This window comes from Delphinus delphis, chromosome 13 (genome assembly GCF_949987515.2).
Source record: "Delphinus delphis chromosome 13, mDelDel1.2, whole genome shotgun sequence".
Classification (NCBI taxonomy): Eukaryota; Metazoa; Chordata; class Mammalia; order Artiodactyla; family Delphinidae; genus Delphinus; species Delphinus delphis.
The window spans coordinates 30,490,199-30,509,422 of record NC_082695.1 but is presented as its reverse complement, the minus strand read 5'-3'; the positions used below and the strand labels follow the sequence as shown (position 1 = coordinate 30,509,422).

At 46.4% G+C, this 19,224-nt stretch overlaps 1 protein-coding gene across 2 annotated transcripts in view; it reads left to right on the top strand.

The window, feature by feature from the left end:
• PTPRM (protein tyrosine phosphatase receptor type M) overlaps positions 1 to 19,224 on the top strand; it is a 745,004-nt gene that overhangs the window by 681,756 nt on the left and 44,024 nt on the right. For both annotated transcript variants that reach the window (XM_060028688.2, XM_060028687.2), the window contains exon 21: positions 3,628 to 3,725. In XM_060028688.2, the coding sequence (XP_059884671.1) occupies positions 3,628 to 3,725 (98 nt within the window). The remainder of the gene's footprint in view (positions 1 to 3,627; positions 3,726 to 19,224) is intronic.

Sequence of the window (19,224 nt, the reverse complement as noted above, 5' to 3'; positions counted from 1 at the left end):
AGGGCCGAACTGCACAGGGAGTGTCGGGGAAGGAGGCTGGGGGACCTTTTCCAGCACCAATTTTTTTCTTTCTCAGATCAACTTAGAATAATCTTTGTGTTCACATTCATTTTCAGATCTTAGCCCCAAACTGTCTTAGTTCTTCTGGATACCTGTCCTCATTTTAGCACTAAAAAGACCCTCACTTAATGCATTCTTCTCTCCTGATCTTTTTTTTTTTTTTTTTAGTCCAAGTTAATGGGTAAGAAAATCAAGACTAAATGATGATTTAGTGATCATTGTCATCACCCAAGTGAGCTTCTAATTCTTACAAATGCCCTTTATTTTAAAGATAACCCAAACGTAGTTAAGTAAACATTAAAAAACCTGTGTCACCTCAACTACCACCTTGCCCCTCAGTAAAATGGCACAGCCATGTTCCCAGATAATACTTTATGAGGGAAGTTCCTTCTGAATCAGAAAGAACTGGGATTTCTTGATTCAGAGAGCTGGTATACGGCTTAGACTGTTCAGTAGATTCAAAACCTACACATCTCGGGTGTTCCACAGTTCCACCGCCGTAGGAGACCACGTGACAGGTCAGAGGTGCAGCCGAATGCCCCGATGCTGAGGGTCTGTGGTCCTTCCCCAGGAGACCCAGCCCCTGGCCCCAGCCAACAAATGCAGAGTCTCTTGGGTTAGGACATCAGAATTGTTGAGAAGCTCCACAGTGATTGTAATATGCAACCAGCGTTGAGAACCACTGCCTTCGACGGAGAACAGTTAGTGGAAGCCAGGATCGCACTCTGGCTCCGGATCATGGGTTGAGTTAAGATTGGAGGCAAAGCGTCGGGGCAGGGGGCCTCAGAGGAACCACCTGCTTAGTGGCTGGGACCAGCTCCTGCAGCACTGCCCGGCGGCGCTCTGTGGACTGGGTGACCGTCACGCTCATCCTGAAGAGGCTCCAGCAAAAGATGCCCCCCTTTCTATGAATCGGGAAGGAGTAAAGGCAATGCGCTTTCAAGCTTCTACAGATAATCTCTGAAATACGTCAAGAAGCGGACTCATATTATCTATTAACGTTACTTAATATTTTTATACTTAATATAATAGTAAATAATGTGGTTTATCCTGATGCATACAGACTTATTCATTCATTCGTTTATTCATTGAACTGCTATGTGCTGGGTATCCCACAGGCAGTAAGGAAAGGGCAGTAAACTGCAACAGCCACATTCCCCACCCGCCCCCACCCCCCAGAACTTGAGACAAGTCATCACAACAGGGTCTGAAGCCAAGAAGGGGCAAGTGGGTTGCACCTGGGAACTTGCCCCCAGCCGTGAATGTCTCTGTTGGGCACAGAGGGGAGAGGGGACTTTCTCCCTGAAGGCACTCGCCGTCCGCCATGCTGAGACATCTGATTCATCCACGGTAGCCCTTGTCATCAGAACTGTTTCTAGAAGTTTCAGAGTAGGTGACACAGACCTGTGCATCTAGTGAAGGAAGCAGGAAGTGTCAGCCCTGTGTTTCAGGGTCACATTGGGAAGGCTATCCGTTTGCACAAAGATGGACTCAGGGTATTTTTTCCTTGTGAGTGAGTAACAAGCTGTTAAGTACACAGCGGAGGCACCTCTCTCCCCGAAAGCTAGAAGCATAGTGATTGATGGAATCCGCTGTTTACTTGTGCCCCCTGTAACCTTGCCTGAAGTCACTGAAATCTTCAGCCTATGCATCAGGAGAATGGCACGCACATGCCAAGGGACGGGGCCAAATGGCAGGTGCAACTTCATGGTGGGCAGTGTGCAAGGTCCCATAAGGGGACTCGACGCAGAGGCTCAGCGGTTGGAGGGGTTCTCACGGGGAGGGGAAGAGTGTAGCCATGGCAGCAGGAGGAATGATAGATGTTTGCATTCCAGAGAGGAGGGAATGAGGCTTGACAGTGAGGAAGAAGAAGAAAAAGTACACAGGAACCAACTGGTAATTGGTCAAGAGGAAGGGGAGATGCCTGAAGGCGCCCCCGGCAGTGCCCCCATCGCTCAGCCAATGAGTGACCAGTAATAAATATCTTTAAATGCAACTTGTTGTTTTTGTTTTTGTTTTGGCCTTTGTTTTTGCAGTTTCAACTCTTTTATTACCTTGGGCTTTAGAAGATTTGAGTTAAATTCCTTAATGTTCATTTTATAAGGCAAATGAAGGCTACAAGTTCTTCTTCCTAACCTATGGCTTAACCTACTGATTTCTGCAAAATAATTTATGGAGAAAGCTTTCTGTTTTTACTGATCAAATTCTACACTCAATGATAATATATCTCTTTAAAAAAAAAAACTTGTCATAGAAAATTTCAAATATGTACAAAAGTCGACAGAATTGTATAATGAATCTTCATGTAACCATCACCTGGCTTAAAAATTGATCAACTTACAGCCCAAATTGCTTTAAATATACCTCCAACTTATCTCCCTCCATTCCTTATAATATTTTAAGGTAAAGGCACCTTGTTTTGCTCTGACGCTTGGCTGTGTGTAAAATGCCTAAGTGTGCGTTCATTCCACGAATCCTTAAAATAACCCTGAGACGTGTTCCTGAAATCAGTATGTAGATAAAGAGAGATGCAGACACGAAAGGTCTCAGTGACCCAAGTAACTTGCCTCAAATCACACAGCCAGTTCAGAGCCAGAGGCAGGTCTCAAATTCTCATGTTTGAGCTCCAGACCCAGTGATCTGCAGTGTCCAGATACAGCAGCACAGCTGTCCCGACCCATCCCTAAACGCTCGTCTGAGTCCCCATGTAACGTGACTCTCCACGCCTTTGAAGTTGTCTTTCTCTCCTGTCCTCACATGTCTGCTGGTCGTATAAAGATTTATGCTGTTACATGTAGACCCTCAAACATGCATGGGCATGAAGTCGAGTTTGGGTTTTTAAAAAATCTGCATTAAAAGCAAGTTTAAGTTCCAGCTTTCCATACCTATACAGTATCTATAGCATTGGCATTTTGTAACCCATTTTTTCCCTCTTTTTTTCCCAGTCCATAAAAAGAGCTTTTGAATACTAAGATCCCAAAAGCTGGGGCAGCAGATCCCGGTCACGTTCAGTGACAGGAAGTACAACTGCTTGAATCCAACTCCTCTCTTGCTTGAAGGAGTCAGGCGAAAATTTTAAAAAGGATTAATTTGACAGATAGCACAGAATAAGAAAAATATTAGAAACAAGAAAAGGCCATTTTTCCTATAGATGCTCATTTCATTCTATATACCATTTCCCGGGATATCTGCCAGTCGTTAGCAGGAAGAGTAATGGTACCCATTTCTTTTTTTAAATTTCACCCTTGAGTATTATGGAGATAAATAGCTAAATGATGAAGAAATAACTTTCTTTCACGGCAGTCGTTTAAGAAGGGCAAAAGAGCTCAAATGCAGATACAGTGGATGACACGAAAAAATTCAACCATGAGTGAAAAATTCAGTATTTCTAAGGGTGTCGTTTTAGAAAGAATACCCTCTCGCATCAACACTAGAAGGAGAGCTCTGTCCACCTAGAAAAGTAAGGGGACTGCCTGTGGCCATCCATAGATTTCTTTGCAAGCCCCAGAAATTTTCCAGTTGCAAACTCACAAAGAAAACAAAAGTCTCTGCTGTGTTTTGCTGCAGGACCAATGCAAGAGACCATCTATGACTTCTGGAGGATGGTGTGGCATGAAAACACAGCGAGCATCATCATGGTGACCAACCTGGTGGAAGTGGGGAGGGTAAGTGGTCCTCTCCGCCTCCTGGTCATTTGTTCCTTGCTTAGCCAGCTCTGGAAGCAGTGTGTGTCCTTCCAAAAATATCAGCTACCATGGCTCCTCCTCTTGCTTGCTTATAAATTATCAGGAAACATAGCCTGAATTGCTTTCATTTGTTGTGATAGCAACAGACAGAAAAGGCACTCAAGATTTAAAAGCAGTTGTCATCCAGCTATATTGAGCGCACAACAACACAAAAACACGGCGGAGCATGCATGCTGGTTGTTGGGTGTCAGAACACAACGGGAGGCCCCAGGAGACAGGACTGCATTCCCCACCTCTGGGAAATCCACTCTGAGAATAGCCAGCAGGCCTGGAGTCAATCCTGGGCTTAGAAATCCAGCATCTCCTCTCGCTTAGATTTTCCTTTCCTGACCTGTAAAGTGGAGACGACACTCCGACCCCCTCCCCCCCCACCCACCCCCCCGCCACCCCAAGGTCTTGGGTTACTTCATCTGTATTGACTACGGAGGAGCTATTTTTATTTAACCAGGAATTTCTTAAGTAATTAAGATCTCGGTCGTGGGATGTGACAGGATTCTTTCCAAAGGGAAATTTTAAAACGAGCAGATACACAGGTGCAACTGCTTTGTTGAATAGTGGGCCCAGTTCTGTGGTTCTGCTGGAGGACCCATTACTTCTCAGAGAGGTTGACGTTGTGAGATCTACCCTCAGCCTAGAGATTAGCCTTGAATTGAGATATCGGGGCAGAAACCATAAAGGGGTTGTTTCTTAAGATTAGCTGTCGGCCTTGAAAAGAAAGGAAATCCTGCCATTTACAACACAGATGCACCTGGAGGACATCACGCCAGGTGAAATAAGCCAGTCGCAGAAGGACAGAGACTGCGCAGTTCCACTCAAAGGAACGATGGAGGATAGTCAAATCTTAGAAGCAGAAAGTACAAGAGTGGTTGCCAAGGACTGCAGGGAGGGAGAGGTGGGGGGTGATGTTCAGTGGGTATGAGGTTTCAGTTATGCCAGATGAACAAGTTCTAGAGATCTGCTGTACAAAGTGTACTTGTAGTCAACAATAGGCCTCGCATACTTGATTTGTGAAGAGGGTAGACCTCACGATAAGTGCTCTTAATATACACACACACACACACACACACACACACACACACACACACACACGGGCATGCACCAAGAACAAAGGCACACAGGAAACCACAGGAGGTGGTGGATATTGTCTATAACCTTGGTTGTAGTGATGGTACCGAGGATATCTGCATGTGTCAAAACCCATCAAATTGTGCACATGTGGTTTTTTGTACATCACTTATACTTCTTCAATACATCTGTTTAAAAAATGGATTTTCAGAAGGTATCAGGAAGCACAAACCGGGAAGAAGAGAGACATTAAGAAGTGGGAGGGGGGCTTCCCTGGGCGCAGTGGTTGAGAGTCCGCCTGCCGATGCAGGGGACACGGGTTTGTGCCCCGGTCCGGGAAGATCCCACATGCCGCAGAGCGGCTGGGCCCGTGAGCCATGGCCGCTGAGCTTGCGCGTCCGGAGCCTGTGCTCCGCAACGGGAGAGGCCACAACAGTGAGAGGCCCGCGTACCGCAAAAAAAAAAAAAAAAAAAAAAAAGTGACCCGTGGAAAAGCACTAGTCCCAAACGTATTATAGGTATATTCTGCTAAATAAATAGTCAAGGAATGGGTAATTCAAATCTTATAAAAATTATTCTGAGAAGAGAAAAAGAAAGACTACTGCCCCATTTTATTTTAAGAGGCTAGTATAACCTTGATATCAAAACCAGAAAAGGACATAGCAAAAGGGAAAATTATAGATACCACAAATTAGGAAGAAATGAATACACCAACAGATCAAAAAAGAGAGCCCAGATGTTGATGTAGGCATTTGTGGGAAAATGTGTAATTAGTGGGAAAAGCATGAGCTTTTCCATCAATTGAACTGGGACTTTTGATTATCCATGTGGACTAAAACAAAAAGCCCATAAATGAATACTAAATAAAGACCAAAAGTTTTAAACACTTTAAAACTTTTAGAAGGAAATATGGGGGAAAATATTTATGGCCTTTGTTTTAAGAGTGTTTCAAATACACCAAAAGCTCAACACGTTAAGAAAAGGATGGGGAAAATTGACTATTAAAATGTAAAATTTTCTGTAGAATAAAGGATATTAGTAAAGTGACAAGACAAGTGGGGAGAAGCTATGGGCCCCTTATGTAAAGTAGAAAAGCTTACAAAGCACTAGTTTACATACTAACAGTGTAAAAACCATTTCCGTCTCTCAATTTCCTGTCTCCTGGGAGACATCGAGAGCAGGGGAGCTGGCTGAAAGTGGGGCTGGGGGGAGTCGCTGAGCTCCGCACCACCAACCCCTCACGTGGGCGGTGGAGATGTCATAGCACCTGCTTCACAGGGATCTTGTAAAGATTAAATGAGTTTCTACGTGTCAAGTGGTTAGAGAAGTTCCCACCCCATTCTGAGGACTACGTAAACACAGATATTAATGTAACCCTTACATTTTCTCCAGCAAAGCTAAGACCTACAGTGGTATCTATAAATTACCTTTTTTCACCCCAAATCAGTATTTTGCTATGAAAGCAGTAATGACCACTGGAGGAAAAAAAAAAAATTCAACTGCACCAGAAAGCAAGCTCCTTTCAGGGAGGAGACAACCTTACAAATTTTTGGTCTCTCTCTCCTGGCACTCAGGAAATGCCCAACAAAGTGAATGAATGCGAATTCTTCCCTCTTAGTGTTAGAGAGTAGCTAGCATCTGCTAGGTTAACTGTGAGACAGCTAAGCTAAATATTTCATCTGTTTCTTCCCCTGAAATGTATGATCCATCCTGAATCTTCACTCGTCTCACAAATACTTGTTGACTGCCCCTAGTATGATAAGGAGCAAGAGAGACGTGGAGACGGCTTTGCACAGCTTTGCTTTCCCAGTAACTGTATTCCTTGAAAGTTATTTACCAGGTTTTACGTCTTTGCATCGGAGCTCACTTAAAATAATCCCAAGATAAATTATTTTGAAAAGTAGATAATTATTAAAAATAACACCTACTACTGGATTTTTTTAAAATAAAGGCGCACGTGTATTTTTTGCTTATTTGAAATTCCAACGTGTGCTCTCTCAGGACTCAGTGACTGTGTTACCAACCAGGGTTCTTGGCCTCCTTAATCAATAGAAATTGATAAGAGGCCAGACAAGAAATTCAGGCCAGGCTTTATTGGGGCCTGTGTTGCAGCAGGGGGAAGCGAAAACAAGCAACAGGTTCCCATGCTTATTCCCGAGGCAGGGCAAGCTGGTTCCTTGTATGGGGTGAGGGTAGGGGTGTGTCCAGGGGTCGGGCCGGAGGCGTGGCTTAGGGGATTTGCCCACTCCTTTGGTGGTGGTGTGTGCAGGGGGCATGTGCCCTGTTTTTGCTCCTGGCTCTTCAGAAGTGGCAGTTGAGTGTTTGGGGTCTTTTTGTATCTTTTGTCCAGAATTTGCCCCAACTGTATATGCACGCAGTTATTTTTAGTCCCTTATAGTTTTTTTGTATTTTGTTGCTTGAAGAGACGTGTGTCCAGGTGCAAGCACTGCAACAAAGGGTCCCAGGTCCCAGCCTGTCTCAACTAGAGGTGAGCTGTTTTCATATGATAAACGCTCTTCCTTTAAGGAAGAATCAGGACAGCATGGTCTTTGGCTAACAGGTCAAAGGGAGATTGCGCTATAAAACTACTATAGTAAAAAAGCTTCAAACACCAAAGCCTGTTGGACATGGCATCTTTTGCTGGAATGCAAGTTTCATTCCGAGTTACGTGCCTTGGAATAATAGCAAATAAAAAGGCCAGGCAGTGGTGGTCTCTGTTCCTTCCATCAGGCACTTGGACCCATCCCATACAGGGTGGCCACTGTTGATATTTTTGATGGAAACTATTCTTTCTGACAAATAACCGTGGACACTTCAGCTAACAGTGTGCAGCAGAAGAGGGAAGTCAGGGTTCAAGTTCAGCCATAAATGGAAGCCCACAGGCTCACAGAAATCCAGTAATTTTAGGTCTGGTAAGCCTACTAACACAAAAAATCCTTGCAAATCCTTACCCGGTTTGTGGGGATGTGGCAAGCTCTGGAGAGTCCTCCCCTGTTACCATCAGCCTCTTGGACCAACCTGTCTTCAATTAGTAATGCACTTAATGGCATCTGTCCTTGAAATGTCTGGTGTGATTTGGGGATGTTGACAAAAGGTCACATGCCCTTCGGGAAAAAGTCGAATCTTATTCCAGGCTGTTTCCCATTGTTCATCCTGCACATTTGTTGAGAGATGACGTTTCCATTTTCCATGGTTGGAAACAGCAGCAGCAAACCACTGAAGAAATGAAAATGACATGGTTTTAAGGGGAGCAACTAGCTACTTACCACGTTGAGCGCAAGCACGCAGTGTGTCCTTCATGAATCAGGCATGAGCCCGGGAACGCTGTTTGTTTACACAGACTTGATTCATTAAGTCAGAGCCGGGCAGCTTTCCCCAGATTTCTGCCCTGCAGCGCTCCGCATTAGGCCGCTGTAATTGCTGGTGTTAGAGCTGCTGGGAGGCCTTCCCTGTCGCAGCACCTGTGCAGAAGACTCAGACGCTGCACTTCCCTCCAGCGGGATCCCCGGTACATCTGCCAGGACCTGTCATTATCTAAGACTTCCTGGTCACCCCCGTGCGTCCCTCTCAGCCCGTGTGTTGTGGGAAGGGACCCTTGTCAGTTTCCCTGGCACCTGATGACAGCTGCACACCTGGCATGTAAATTGCGCCGGATGTGCTGTGATTGTTTTCCCTCTTTAATGAACCCGCCCGAGGGACGCTGAGCTCTTTATCCATCGCCTGTTTCCCCGGCACTCCCATTGACACGGTTTCCACGGAGCCTCAGGACTCCGTTGTGTTCTACTAATTCATCTGCCAAAAGTCTTAGAACCAAATCTGGGGGCCTCCCAAAGGAGATTTTTTTCCACTGGTAATTTAAGCTAATGATTTCTAAACATATTTAGTCAGTTTTATGAAGGCCTCATTAGAATGTGACTGTTTATTAAAAAGCCAAATGAGGTCTCAGAGTCATGTAGGAAAATTATCGTTGAGCTGCTCTGAATAGTTCTGATAACAGGTGATGAAGGCTTTTGGAGCTAAGAGAAGTAGAGACCAGAGACGTTAAGCCCCATCAGTGTAAGGGATGCGAGGGGGCCACCTAAACAGATGCTTTAAAGGTTGTCATTTACCCAGAGGGGTTGACCTATAATTCCTTTCACAACGTTTATCACTAAAAGGATAACAAAAGAAAAAAGTTAAAAATGAACACTGTTCGTCAGAATTAGCTGTCAAATTCACATGCAAGGAAGGTATATTAAGATTTCAAGTGCACCTGTCACATACAACAAAGAACATTTGCTTTTCTACAAAAGCCACCAGATCCAGGATCAATGGAAGAAGCAAGAGAGAAGCAAGATTTCCCCCTTTATAACATGGGGAAATACTGTTTAATAGTAAAAATAACATAGGTAATGCCTAACAGGACAAAATAATAATATTTTTTACAAAATTTCTTAAGTTGTTCCAGTTTGTACATGAAAGGGAAGAGACAAATTCTTTTTGAAGACATTGCTGAAATTTTTCTGTCTTGAACTCTCACGATTGCCTTTCATCGATCTTTTTTTAATGAATTAAATATTTAAGATTGACATTTTGTGACCTGGGTAATTACAGCCTTAACTTTTGATGAATTTATACTCATTCAATAAGTAGTCCTCTCCATTTTGATCTACCATCAACCATTTCAGCGGTCATATTAATGTAGCCGATTCAAGCCTTGCCTCTCTCCATAACTTTAATACAAAACTAGGAAAAAGAGGAAGTCTGCACTGTGGCCTGTGACGATTCCCACCCAGGCCACGCCACATTTCATGTCACCTCCTCCAGCACATCACCCAAGAAATGAGGCCCTAACTGGTCCTGAGCCATCAGCAGCAGGAGAGGGGCCCCCTGCCAGCCCCTCCCTCCACGAAGCCAGATTTCCAGTACAGAAGACTCCGTAGCTGCCCTGTGAACCTTTGAGGTTTTCTCAGCCCAACGACCTCAGGTCCCCTCTGTAAAAAGTTAGAAAATCAGCCCAAGAGCCTGATTTGTCTTGTTCACAAACTAACCCAAAAGTGGGCTTTCTGATCCCTTTTCAGCACAATGTATGCAACATTTAATGATACACTTACTGTATCCAAGGCACTAAGAAATACAAAGGTATTTATAATTCACTTGTCCTGGAAGAACATAAACTATGGTATTAGGGAACATTCAAACCATCAGCTATAATACACGTAAGTCAGAATGATGGTGACCCTAGTGAAGGGACTGAGTCTGCCTAAGGGAATCTCAGAGGACTGCATGGAGGAGGTAGTGAGGAGCTGGACTTAAATGGGAGAAGAGATTTTAAATGGCAGGAATGAGACAGAAACCACTTGAGGGAAAACAGAGAAAGGGGAGTAAATGAAAGATCGGGAAGGAGCGAGTGGTCTGACGCAGGTGGCTGGAGCCCTGATGGGGAGGTACTGTGAACCCGGAGGCAGGAGGCTGGTTGAGGTCTTGTCCGTAGGGGTCTGAAATGCCTTTCTAGGAGGGCAAAGGAGGAGCAGGGAGTGGGGGGTGTGCTTGTGTGGTGTACGGAAGGCATGAAGCTGGTGCATCCTATGTCCTAATTAATGTTGTTGAGAGACAGTTCTAGTGGCCGCTAGAGAAAGGTTTAGAAGGGTTACAGAAGGGCATGGAGACAGGGTAGGCCAGAGCAAGACTCGGTGAGGGACGTGGTGGGCTCGGACTGTGGCAGGGGTGATACCCACCCGGGTCCTTGGACTCTGTAATCAATCGAAATTGATAAGAGGCCAGACGAGGGATCCAAGCAAGGCTTTACTGGGGGTCGTGCTGCTGCACAAGGGAGAGAAAACAAGAAACAGGTGCCCTTGCTCGCTCCCTGAGGCGGGGCGAGCTGGTCCCTTAAATGGGGTGAGGGTGGGGGCGGGTTGGTGGGTGGGGCCAGAGGAGTGGCTTAGGTGGTCTGCCCGCCCCCTGGGTGGTGCCGGGTGCTGGGATCAGCCCTGCTTTTGCTCCCGGCACCTCAGAAGTGACAGTTGGTTTGTGGCCTTCTTGTATCTTATTGTTCATAATTTGCCCCAACTGCACATGTGCAGTTATTTTTAGTCCCTTACAGTTTCTTCGTATTTTGTTGCTGGAGGAGACATTCGTTCAGGTGCAAGCACTCCAGTAAAGGGTCCCAGGTCCCAGCCTATCTCAGTGGCATTTGGAATTTATGGGAGACACATAATTTGGGTGTTATTTGGGGATGCTGATGGGGGCTTGAATATGAACCCAGATTTCTACTGGGTTGTGACTCGGATTGATGTAAAGGCTATTAACCAAGAATGAGTATCCCTTCCCTTCCCAACCAGGGAAGGAAAGAAGAGCAGTTTTAATAAAGCCGTAACATGATTCATCAATGTATTTGGGGCATGCTGAGTTTGAGACTCTGAATGAACAACGTGGGGCTTTCCAGGAAGAGGGATGCGTGAGCTGATGACACAAACTATGAAACGTGAGCTTGTCCCTTCGTTTACTGAGCATCTACTATGTGCTAGGCTTTGGGCTAGACTGGGGAGGGCAAGATGAAAAGACCTGGCACAATCTAAGAGAAAGACAAGCAAACCAGAAAAGTATAATGTGAAGCGATAACCACTGAAACAGAAGCATGGCATCCTCGGCAGAAAGAGCGAGAAGAGGGCTGAAGACAGCCCTGGAAGGCGTCTATATCTAGGGGCGGGGCGGGGGGAGGCTAAGGGCTAGGGATGGAGTCAGATAAGAAGAGCAAGAGAGATGGGGCATAACCACGAGACCCGGAACCGTGACAAGTAAGAGAGGATGCAGGTGAGCAGCGTGAGGGAAGCTGCAGAGAGCGAGGTGCATGGGACTGCAGGGGAGGGTAAGGAACACAGTATATTGAGCACCTGCTCTGTGCCCGGTGTTCCCCTCAATGATTGAACAAGCCTTACTTCCTTAATTATCACAGCTGCCCTATGAGATGCAAAGAGTCCTGTTTTCAAAATTAATAAACTAAGGCTCAGCGAGGTTAAATGCAGTAGACCCTTGAACAGTGCAGGGGTTAAGGGCACCGACCCTTCGCTCCATTGAAAATCCGCTTGTAACTTGTAGTCAGCCCTCTGTCTGTGCGTGTTGTTCCTCCATATCCAAGGTTCCACACCTGTGGACTCGGCCGACCTCAAATCGTATAGTACCGTAGTGCTCGTATTTAGTGAGAAAAAAGAATCTGCTCATCAGGGGACCCACGCAGTTCAAACCCATGTTGTTCAAGGGTCAGTTGTAATTTGGCAGAGGGCACAGAGCAGAGCTAGAATTTGAGTCTTCGTCTGTCTAGTTCCAAAGCCCAGGCTGTCTCCACCATTCCCCAGGACCTCCCTGTGAACAACTAAGTGTAGTGTTGTTAACCAAAACTTCAGAAACAAGAGACCTGATTGAAATAAAGAGTTTACTGGGGGTTTGTTAGGACTGCAGCCCGGGAGACACTGACTGAAGAAAGACTTGAATTGTGGACTACAAAATGGGGGAGGCTTATAAAAGCAAAACCTGCATGGTTCCATGGGCTGTTTATCAAGAATTACAGTCGGAGCTGGAAAGGCGTGAGGGTGCCGATTAAGCAAGGATTGGTTGGGGTCTGAAATGGTTGCATAGTTACAAGAGGGAAGCTTGTAGCTTGCAGCTGGCAGGTATTGTTTTAAAGATGGCTGGTGTCCTTGAGTTTGGTATGGTTCACAGGAAGTTCAAGCTGTCAGTGGTGCAGGGACGTGTCTGAGCCGGGTCCTCAATGGCCGCCCGCCTCCATCTCCGTTTGCCTGTACTGTGATGGCCCCATTATAATTTCACTTTGTCATCAGTACCTACCAGGTTGCAGTGTGCCATAGAACCAGGACCCCAATGGCCATGGAGTAGTGGCTACACGTGTGATAAAGACATTAGTGTAGCTTGTTCTTGGAGAATTGAATCCAAGGAAAGAGATGAAGCAGCACCTAGAGGGAAGCAGGATCAAGATGTGATGATAGAGTTGGTGTGTGTGTGTCTGTGTGTGTCGGTGTGTGTGTTTGCCGCTGTGTGTCTGTGTGTGTCTCTGTGTGTGCATGTTTGTGTGTGTCTGTGTGTTTGTGTGTGTCTGTGTAGGGTGGATAGGAGCATACCTGGGAGTCTGAAGAGAAGATAGAATTGGAAGCAGAGATTGAAGGTCCAAGAAGAGAAAGGGGAGAGATGATCATACTAAGTGAAGTAAGACAAAGAAAGACAAATATCACATGACATCACTTATATGTGGAATCTTAAAAAATGACACAAATGAACTTATTGACAAAACAGAAACAGACTCACAGACATAGGAAACAAACTTATGGTTACCAAAGGGGAAAGGGGGAGGGATAAATGAGGAGTTTGGGATTAATAGATACACACTACTATATATAAAATAGATAACCAACTAGGACCTACTGTATAGCACAGGGAACAATACTCAATACTCTGTAATAACCTATATGGGAAAAGAATCTGAAAAAGAATAGAAATATATATAGATATGTGGAGATATATAGATATGTATGTGTGTGTATAACCGAATCACTTTGCTGCGCCTGAAACTAACACAAATTGTAAATCAACTGTACTTCAATTTAAAAAAAGAAGAGAAAGGGGGCAGGTGACAGAGGAAAATCGCAGAGCAGGTGGGAGGGGACCCCCTCAGGTACCCAGCATATGCTACACACCAGCCAGTGTGTACACACACAAGAGGCTGCGGCTACAAAGGCGTTAAGTGTATGCCTGTCCACAGCAATGGGGAGTCAAGCAAGGTGATTAAATCCTATGATTAAGGCTTTGCAGAGTGCTGCTACAGTAGTTCAGAAAGAAGGTGCCTCATCAGACCGGGAGTTGAGGATGCAGGGTTTGTCAATAAATGCTTCCCAGACAAAGCGGTGCATGGGCCTGAGTGTGGAGGGGCAAATGGGACTGAACCAGCAAAGAAGGCAGGGTGCTCCAGGCAGAGGCAACCACAGGACCCCGAAGGGACACTGCAGCTGTGCTCAGAATGAACGTGGGGAAGGGGGAGAGACTGAGGCTTTGTCGTAGAGAGGCAGGTGTGCATGTGAGGAACTGGGCCTCTTCTTGCGACCAACACAGAGCCCCTGAAGGAGCAGTGAGGGAGCGACGTGGAGAGAGGGTCATGATGGAGATGCTACAGAGAGGAAGCAGTCCCAGGGCAGGGAGAGAGCCACTGGATTTAACAAGGAGAAGGTCACCTTTTGCCTGAGTGGTTCAGAGGGATGACCTCCCAGAGTTCTCTGACTGTATGCAACGGGAATCAACCCAGGCTAATTTAAGCCAAAGGGACATTTGTTGGAAGAGTATTAGGAGCTCAAAATGTTACTTTGAAGAATAAGACGTGCACACAGACAGGAAAGACGGCAGTAAATGCAGAGGGCCAGTGATCGGAGGGGCCCCACAGCCAGACAGTCTGGCCAGGGTGCAGGGGCTCAGAGGATGGGTGCCAACAATTTCCAGCCTTTTTCACTGTGCTCAGGGTTCAAATCACGAGGACAGAGCATCATCTCCCCCCGGTCGGTTCTCGTGCTCATCCCTGGCCGTCCTGGGCCCCTAATTGACAAGCCACTCCATGGGAATGAAGTGAGTCTCCAAGAGGAAGTCAAGGATGTATCAGGAAGGATGATGGATGAAATGGATGTTGTGACAGAAAACAGCATGACTCCCTACAGATGGTGAGGATGGAAGGCAGCCTGCAGGGTCGAGGCAGGAGTAGAAAATCAGGAGGTGTAGACTGAGTTTAAACTTGTCAGAAGCTGAGCCGAGAAAGGAAGGGAGAGACATAGGGCTGTAGGCAGAGGAGCGTTTACAATCGAAGGGTATGTTACAGGTGGAAGACCTTTGAAAATTGTACGTGTTAGGGAAAGGACCAGGAGAGGGAGGGAGAGTGAGCTGTTAGAAAGTGGACAGCTGAGGAGGCAGGAGAGGATGCATCCAGAGCGCAGGTCTTCAAGTCAGCGGTAGGAGGGGAGACGTCTTTTCCTCTGAGCCTGGAGAACAGAGACAGATGAGGATGCAGGAGAATAAATGTGACAGAAACACACGCAACAGATCTGGGAGGGTACCCGCTCCGATAACGCAGGCTTCCCGGATGAAGACAGGAGCAAGGCTGTGGCCTGAGCAAATAGCCGTTTTAGGGCGCCGTCGAGAGCACAGGTGAAGGCTCAGCCAGAGGAGGAGCTGGCGTGCTCCTCTCTGAGGAGAAGGTAAGAGGGGGAGAGAGACAGAAGCAAGGCTCAGTGGTGGCAGCTGGACCCGGGTGCACAGGGATCCTGGGATCCTGGGAGCCAGAGGCAGCTCCTCCCAGAACTGACCTGGCTGTGAACAGGTGACCACGAGAGGGACGTGATGGGCTTTACCCAGTGAGCTGGGAACCAACCAGTTCTCGCCTCCAAGCCTGAGTTCACACATCCCCGACAGGAAGGGAGGTTGGCCCAGTGAGCTGTAAAATTCCATGTTTATACGAAGAATATGGCTCTTTGTTGATTACATGTTGGCTCAGAGATCCATTTGAGTAACGGATGCATCATCAGCCCAGATGTGCCGTAATCCACGTGGCCTCAGGACCCCCCGGGCACCCACGGTGTCTGCACTGAGTACCAGCAGCAGGAGAAAGCACAGAGTCTGGGTTTTGTAAAGGGAGTGATTCAGTACAAAGCCATGAGTGTCACTTCCTTGGGAGAGAGGCATCCACTCCTATTTCTTCTGCACTATTATACACGGATTTTGTAGAAGACCTAGAGCAGAACATTGCAGCGTGATTAGGTACCCATGAGACGAATTCTGCGAGGTTCTGTCTGTACATAATTTATGCAGACCATAAAAGATGCACAGTCTATAATTTATAGACCTTCTTTTGAAAATGATCTAATCTGACTACAGATTTGGAGAGAACATATTCTTTTCAAAAGTTCTCAAAATTGCCTATAACAATCCACTGGTTTATCAACTGGCATATCAAGCAATCTTACCTTCTGAGCACATTTCCATCTTTTTAACCGATGCTCAGCAGTACCGCCTCTGAGGCAGGCAGCAGGAAGGGGGTCTTCGGGGGAAATGTGGCCCCTTGCAATCATCTAATAAAGATATCCATGCGCAGCCCATCGTGTTCTGTGTAACCCCATGTGTGATTTTTGCATCTGGAAGAAGATCCCCTTGTGCACAGAAATAGTTACTTTACGCCCAAAAAGTTAATAAGGAATCATCACCATCACTTAATGTCCATTAATCCAATTTGGATAACCAGTCTGTTTAACTGCAAGGTAAACTGTGGTATAAAGGATATGCACAAACAACTTCGTTTAACTAGGAAACACTTCACTGACTACTAATTTGGGTGGCAATTGTGAAAAATAGGAGACTAAAGGAAAAAAAGCAAGGAGAAAACCACGGACCTTTCTTCTTCAGTCTCCCTGAAGGCTTATCGAATATTTCACATTAAACACTCAGTACTGCCTTTTTATTTTTTTATTTTATCGAAGTATAGTTGATTTACAATGTTGTGTTAATTTCTGCTGTACAGCAAAGTGATTCAGTTATACATATGCATATTCATTTTCATATTCTTTTCCATTATGATTTATCCCAGGATATTGAATATAGTTCCCTGTGCTATACAGCAGGACCTTGTTGTTCATCCAGTCTATATATAATAGTTTGCATCTGCTAATCCCAAACTCTCAACTCATACCCCCAGCTCCCTCCCCCTTGGCAACCACAAGTCTGTTCTCTATGTCTATGAGTCTGTTTCTGTTTCGCTAAGTACTGCATTTTAAAGCTCAAAGTAATGAGGCTTCTTATAGAAAAGGTATCTGTAATGCTAACCCCAACTTCTGTAACCTTTATTCTCATGGTGTCCCTGCAAATAAGCGTGTATGTGTGTGTGTACATGCATGCGTTTTTTTAAGGCTAGCTATTCCCCTCCCTCACACTTGCTTACATGGGTAACCAGACTAGATCTCTCTCACAACTTCCACACTTCCTGTACTTGATAAAAGGTTCTTCCCAAATGTACGCATCACACACACACACACACACACACACACACACACACCCTCTCTCTCTCTCTCTCTCTCTCTCTCCTGCTCACACATACTTACCTCAGTTTCAGAAATGTTCTTTGCCTTGTCGGGAACAGCAGGCTGTTTGTTCTAAGTGCAGACCATTGTCTCTTTTTTCCTGAATTCTGCATGAGTCGACACAGTGAATTAATGAATTTCCTGGGGTGGAGGCAGGACCAGTCATACCTTTTTCTCACAGGCTCTGTTTCTCTGCCGTTGCCATTGTTGGACACCTTAACCCCTTGAAGTCTGTCCACCACTCCTGTGACTTTGCTGAGGCACCTGCAGCCAGTTAAGATGCGGTGCTCAAGTGACCTCGTACCCTGCTGTAGGTGAGGCCAGGGAAACAGAAGAGAGGCGCCCACCTTCAAAACATTCACCCTGCAGTTATAGAGGAGGACACACGGTCATGTACAAGAAGGAACTAAACACCCTTGGGGACCGTGCTGCCCTCCCAGACCACAGGCCTCCGAGAGCAAAGACTAGGGTATGTCATCTGTGAATCCCACAGGGTCAGACACATAGAAAGTATTAGGAAGTCCTCAGTGAATGTTTCTGAAGAGGTGGAAGAATAATTACAAAGGAACAGATAAGCTGGTGCAAGATAACGACTCGTACGAGGGAAACTTCTGTTCACTGCTCCCCTTCGCCTGGTTCTTCCACTCGGGAGAACAGACTGCAGGCGCGAGCCACCCGTGTGTGTGTGTGACGTGGTCCCCTGGGCGCCAGTGAGGATCACGACAGCTCTGTCTGTGATGACAGAGAGGAGGCTACATCTGGCCTCCCCAGTCAACCCTTTGGTATGATGTTCTTGGTAACTCAGCCCAATCCATGCTGTCCCTTTAACAGAAGGCAAAGTCATTTTTACCCAAAGATGGATGAATTATAAATTAGGCTTCTTAGAGGATTCTTTCTGTGTGGTGAGTCAGCTGATGCTTTCTTATGGGCCATCTCTCACATGGCTAGGATTGAAACATGTTTGCGGGTCTGAATAACAGGTGTTTCCCAGAACTCGCTCTCCTGGCCCCCCAGGGAGTGCGAGCTGAGTGCAGATCAGCTGTTCAGTATTCTCCAGCTGCACCCGCGGAGGTGACTGTCGGGGGCCCACATTCGGTGCCCACATTCATGGTCACCACCGTCAAGCCCCGTCGCTTGCCTCCTGCAGACACTCGTGCCGCTTTGTCATCGGTGCCCGGCCGTGGAACATCCTCGTCTTCATCTGGGTCTGGGCTTCCTGTGTATCCACCCCTCTACTGGCCTGGGCTGGGATCCTCACTGGCTCACTCTGTCGCCTCTCACTTTACCTGCCATGTCTCTGGGGTGCATGTAGGTGGTCACCTGCCTTAGTGTCGTGAAGCGCTTAAGAGGGCAGGGGCCTGGACGTGGCAGATGGACAGGTGCACTGGGACAGACGCATCACAGCCCCTGTTGCACGGGTACCTTCCCGGGCCGCATACATCTGTAATTTCTTGGCAGTAGAATCGGATGCAATATGGGATGGTCTCCAAGCTGCCAGAGCTCCTCTTCTGCTCCACTCACATCACTTGAAAATTGAGTTCTCTGGGAACTCCCTGGCGGTCCAGTGGTTAGGACTCTGCACATTCACTGCCAGGACCCGGATTCAATCCCTGGTTGGGCAACTTAGATCCCGCAAGACGCACAGCATGGCCAAAAAAAAAAAGAAAAAAGTAAATTGAGCTTCCCCCCCTCTTTGCACACTGCGGGTATATCCTATCCTTGAATAACTTGTTGAAAACCGTAAATGATGTCCTATCTTGAATGCAGAATTGTTTTTTTCCTTCTCTGAACTTTCCAAGTCTGCTGACCTCATCTTCTGAGGCCTTGCCCTGCCTTCTCCTGAAGGGTTGGGGTTATCTGGCTAAGGAAGTAGGTGAGTAAATGCTGGGGACCTCTTAGGAGAAGAGGGCCAAAGAGGCAAAGTAATGCAGCAAGCAGGGTTACAGTCTGTGTACAACTGCTCTCAGATTCACCAAGTGACAAGACATCAGTATGTCTACATTCCTTTCACTAATTAAGGGATTTCAATAAAGTAGGGTTCAATTCAGTTGGCTAACAGAACCCCAGAATTCACTGCCTCGGAACTTCTCCTCTCAAAGTATCTGCCGTATGTTTACGACCAGATCAGGACAACAGTTTACGGCTTAAGCCACTGCCCCATTTCTCTGGGACCAGGTTTCCAGCAATGAGAACGTGGGACAACTCTGGACACTTCTCTGATATAAAATCCAACCAAAGAACCCCCTTCACAC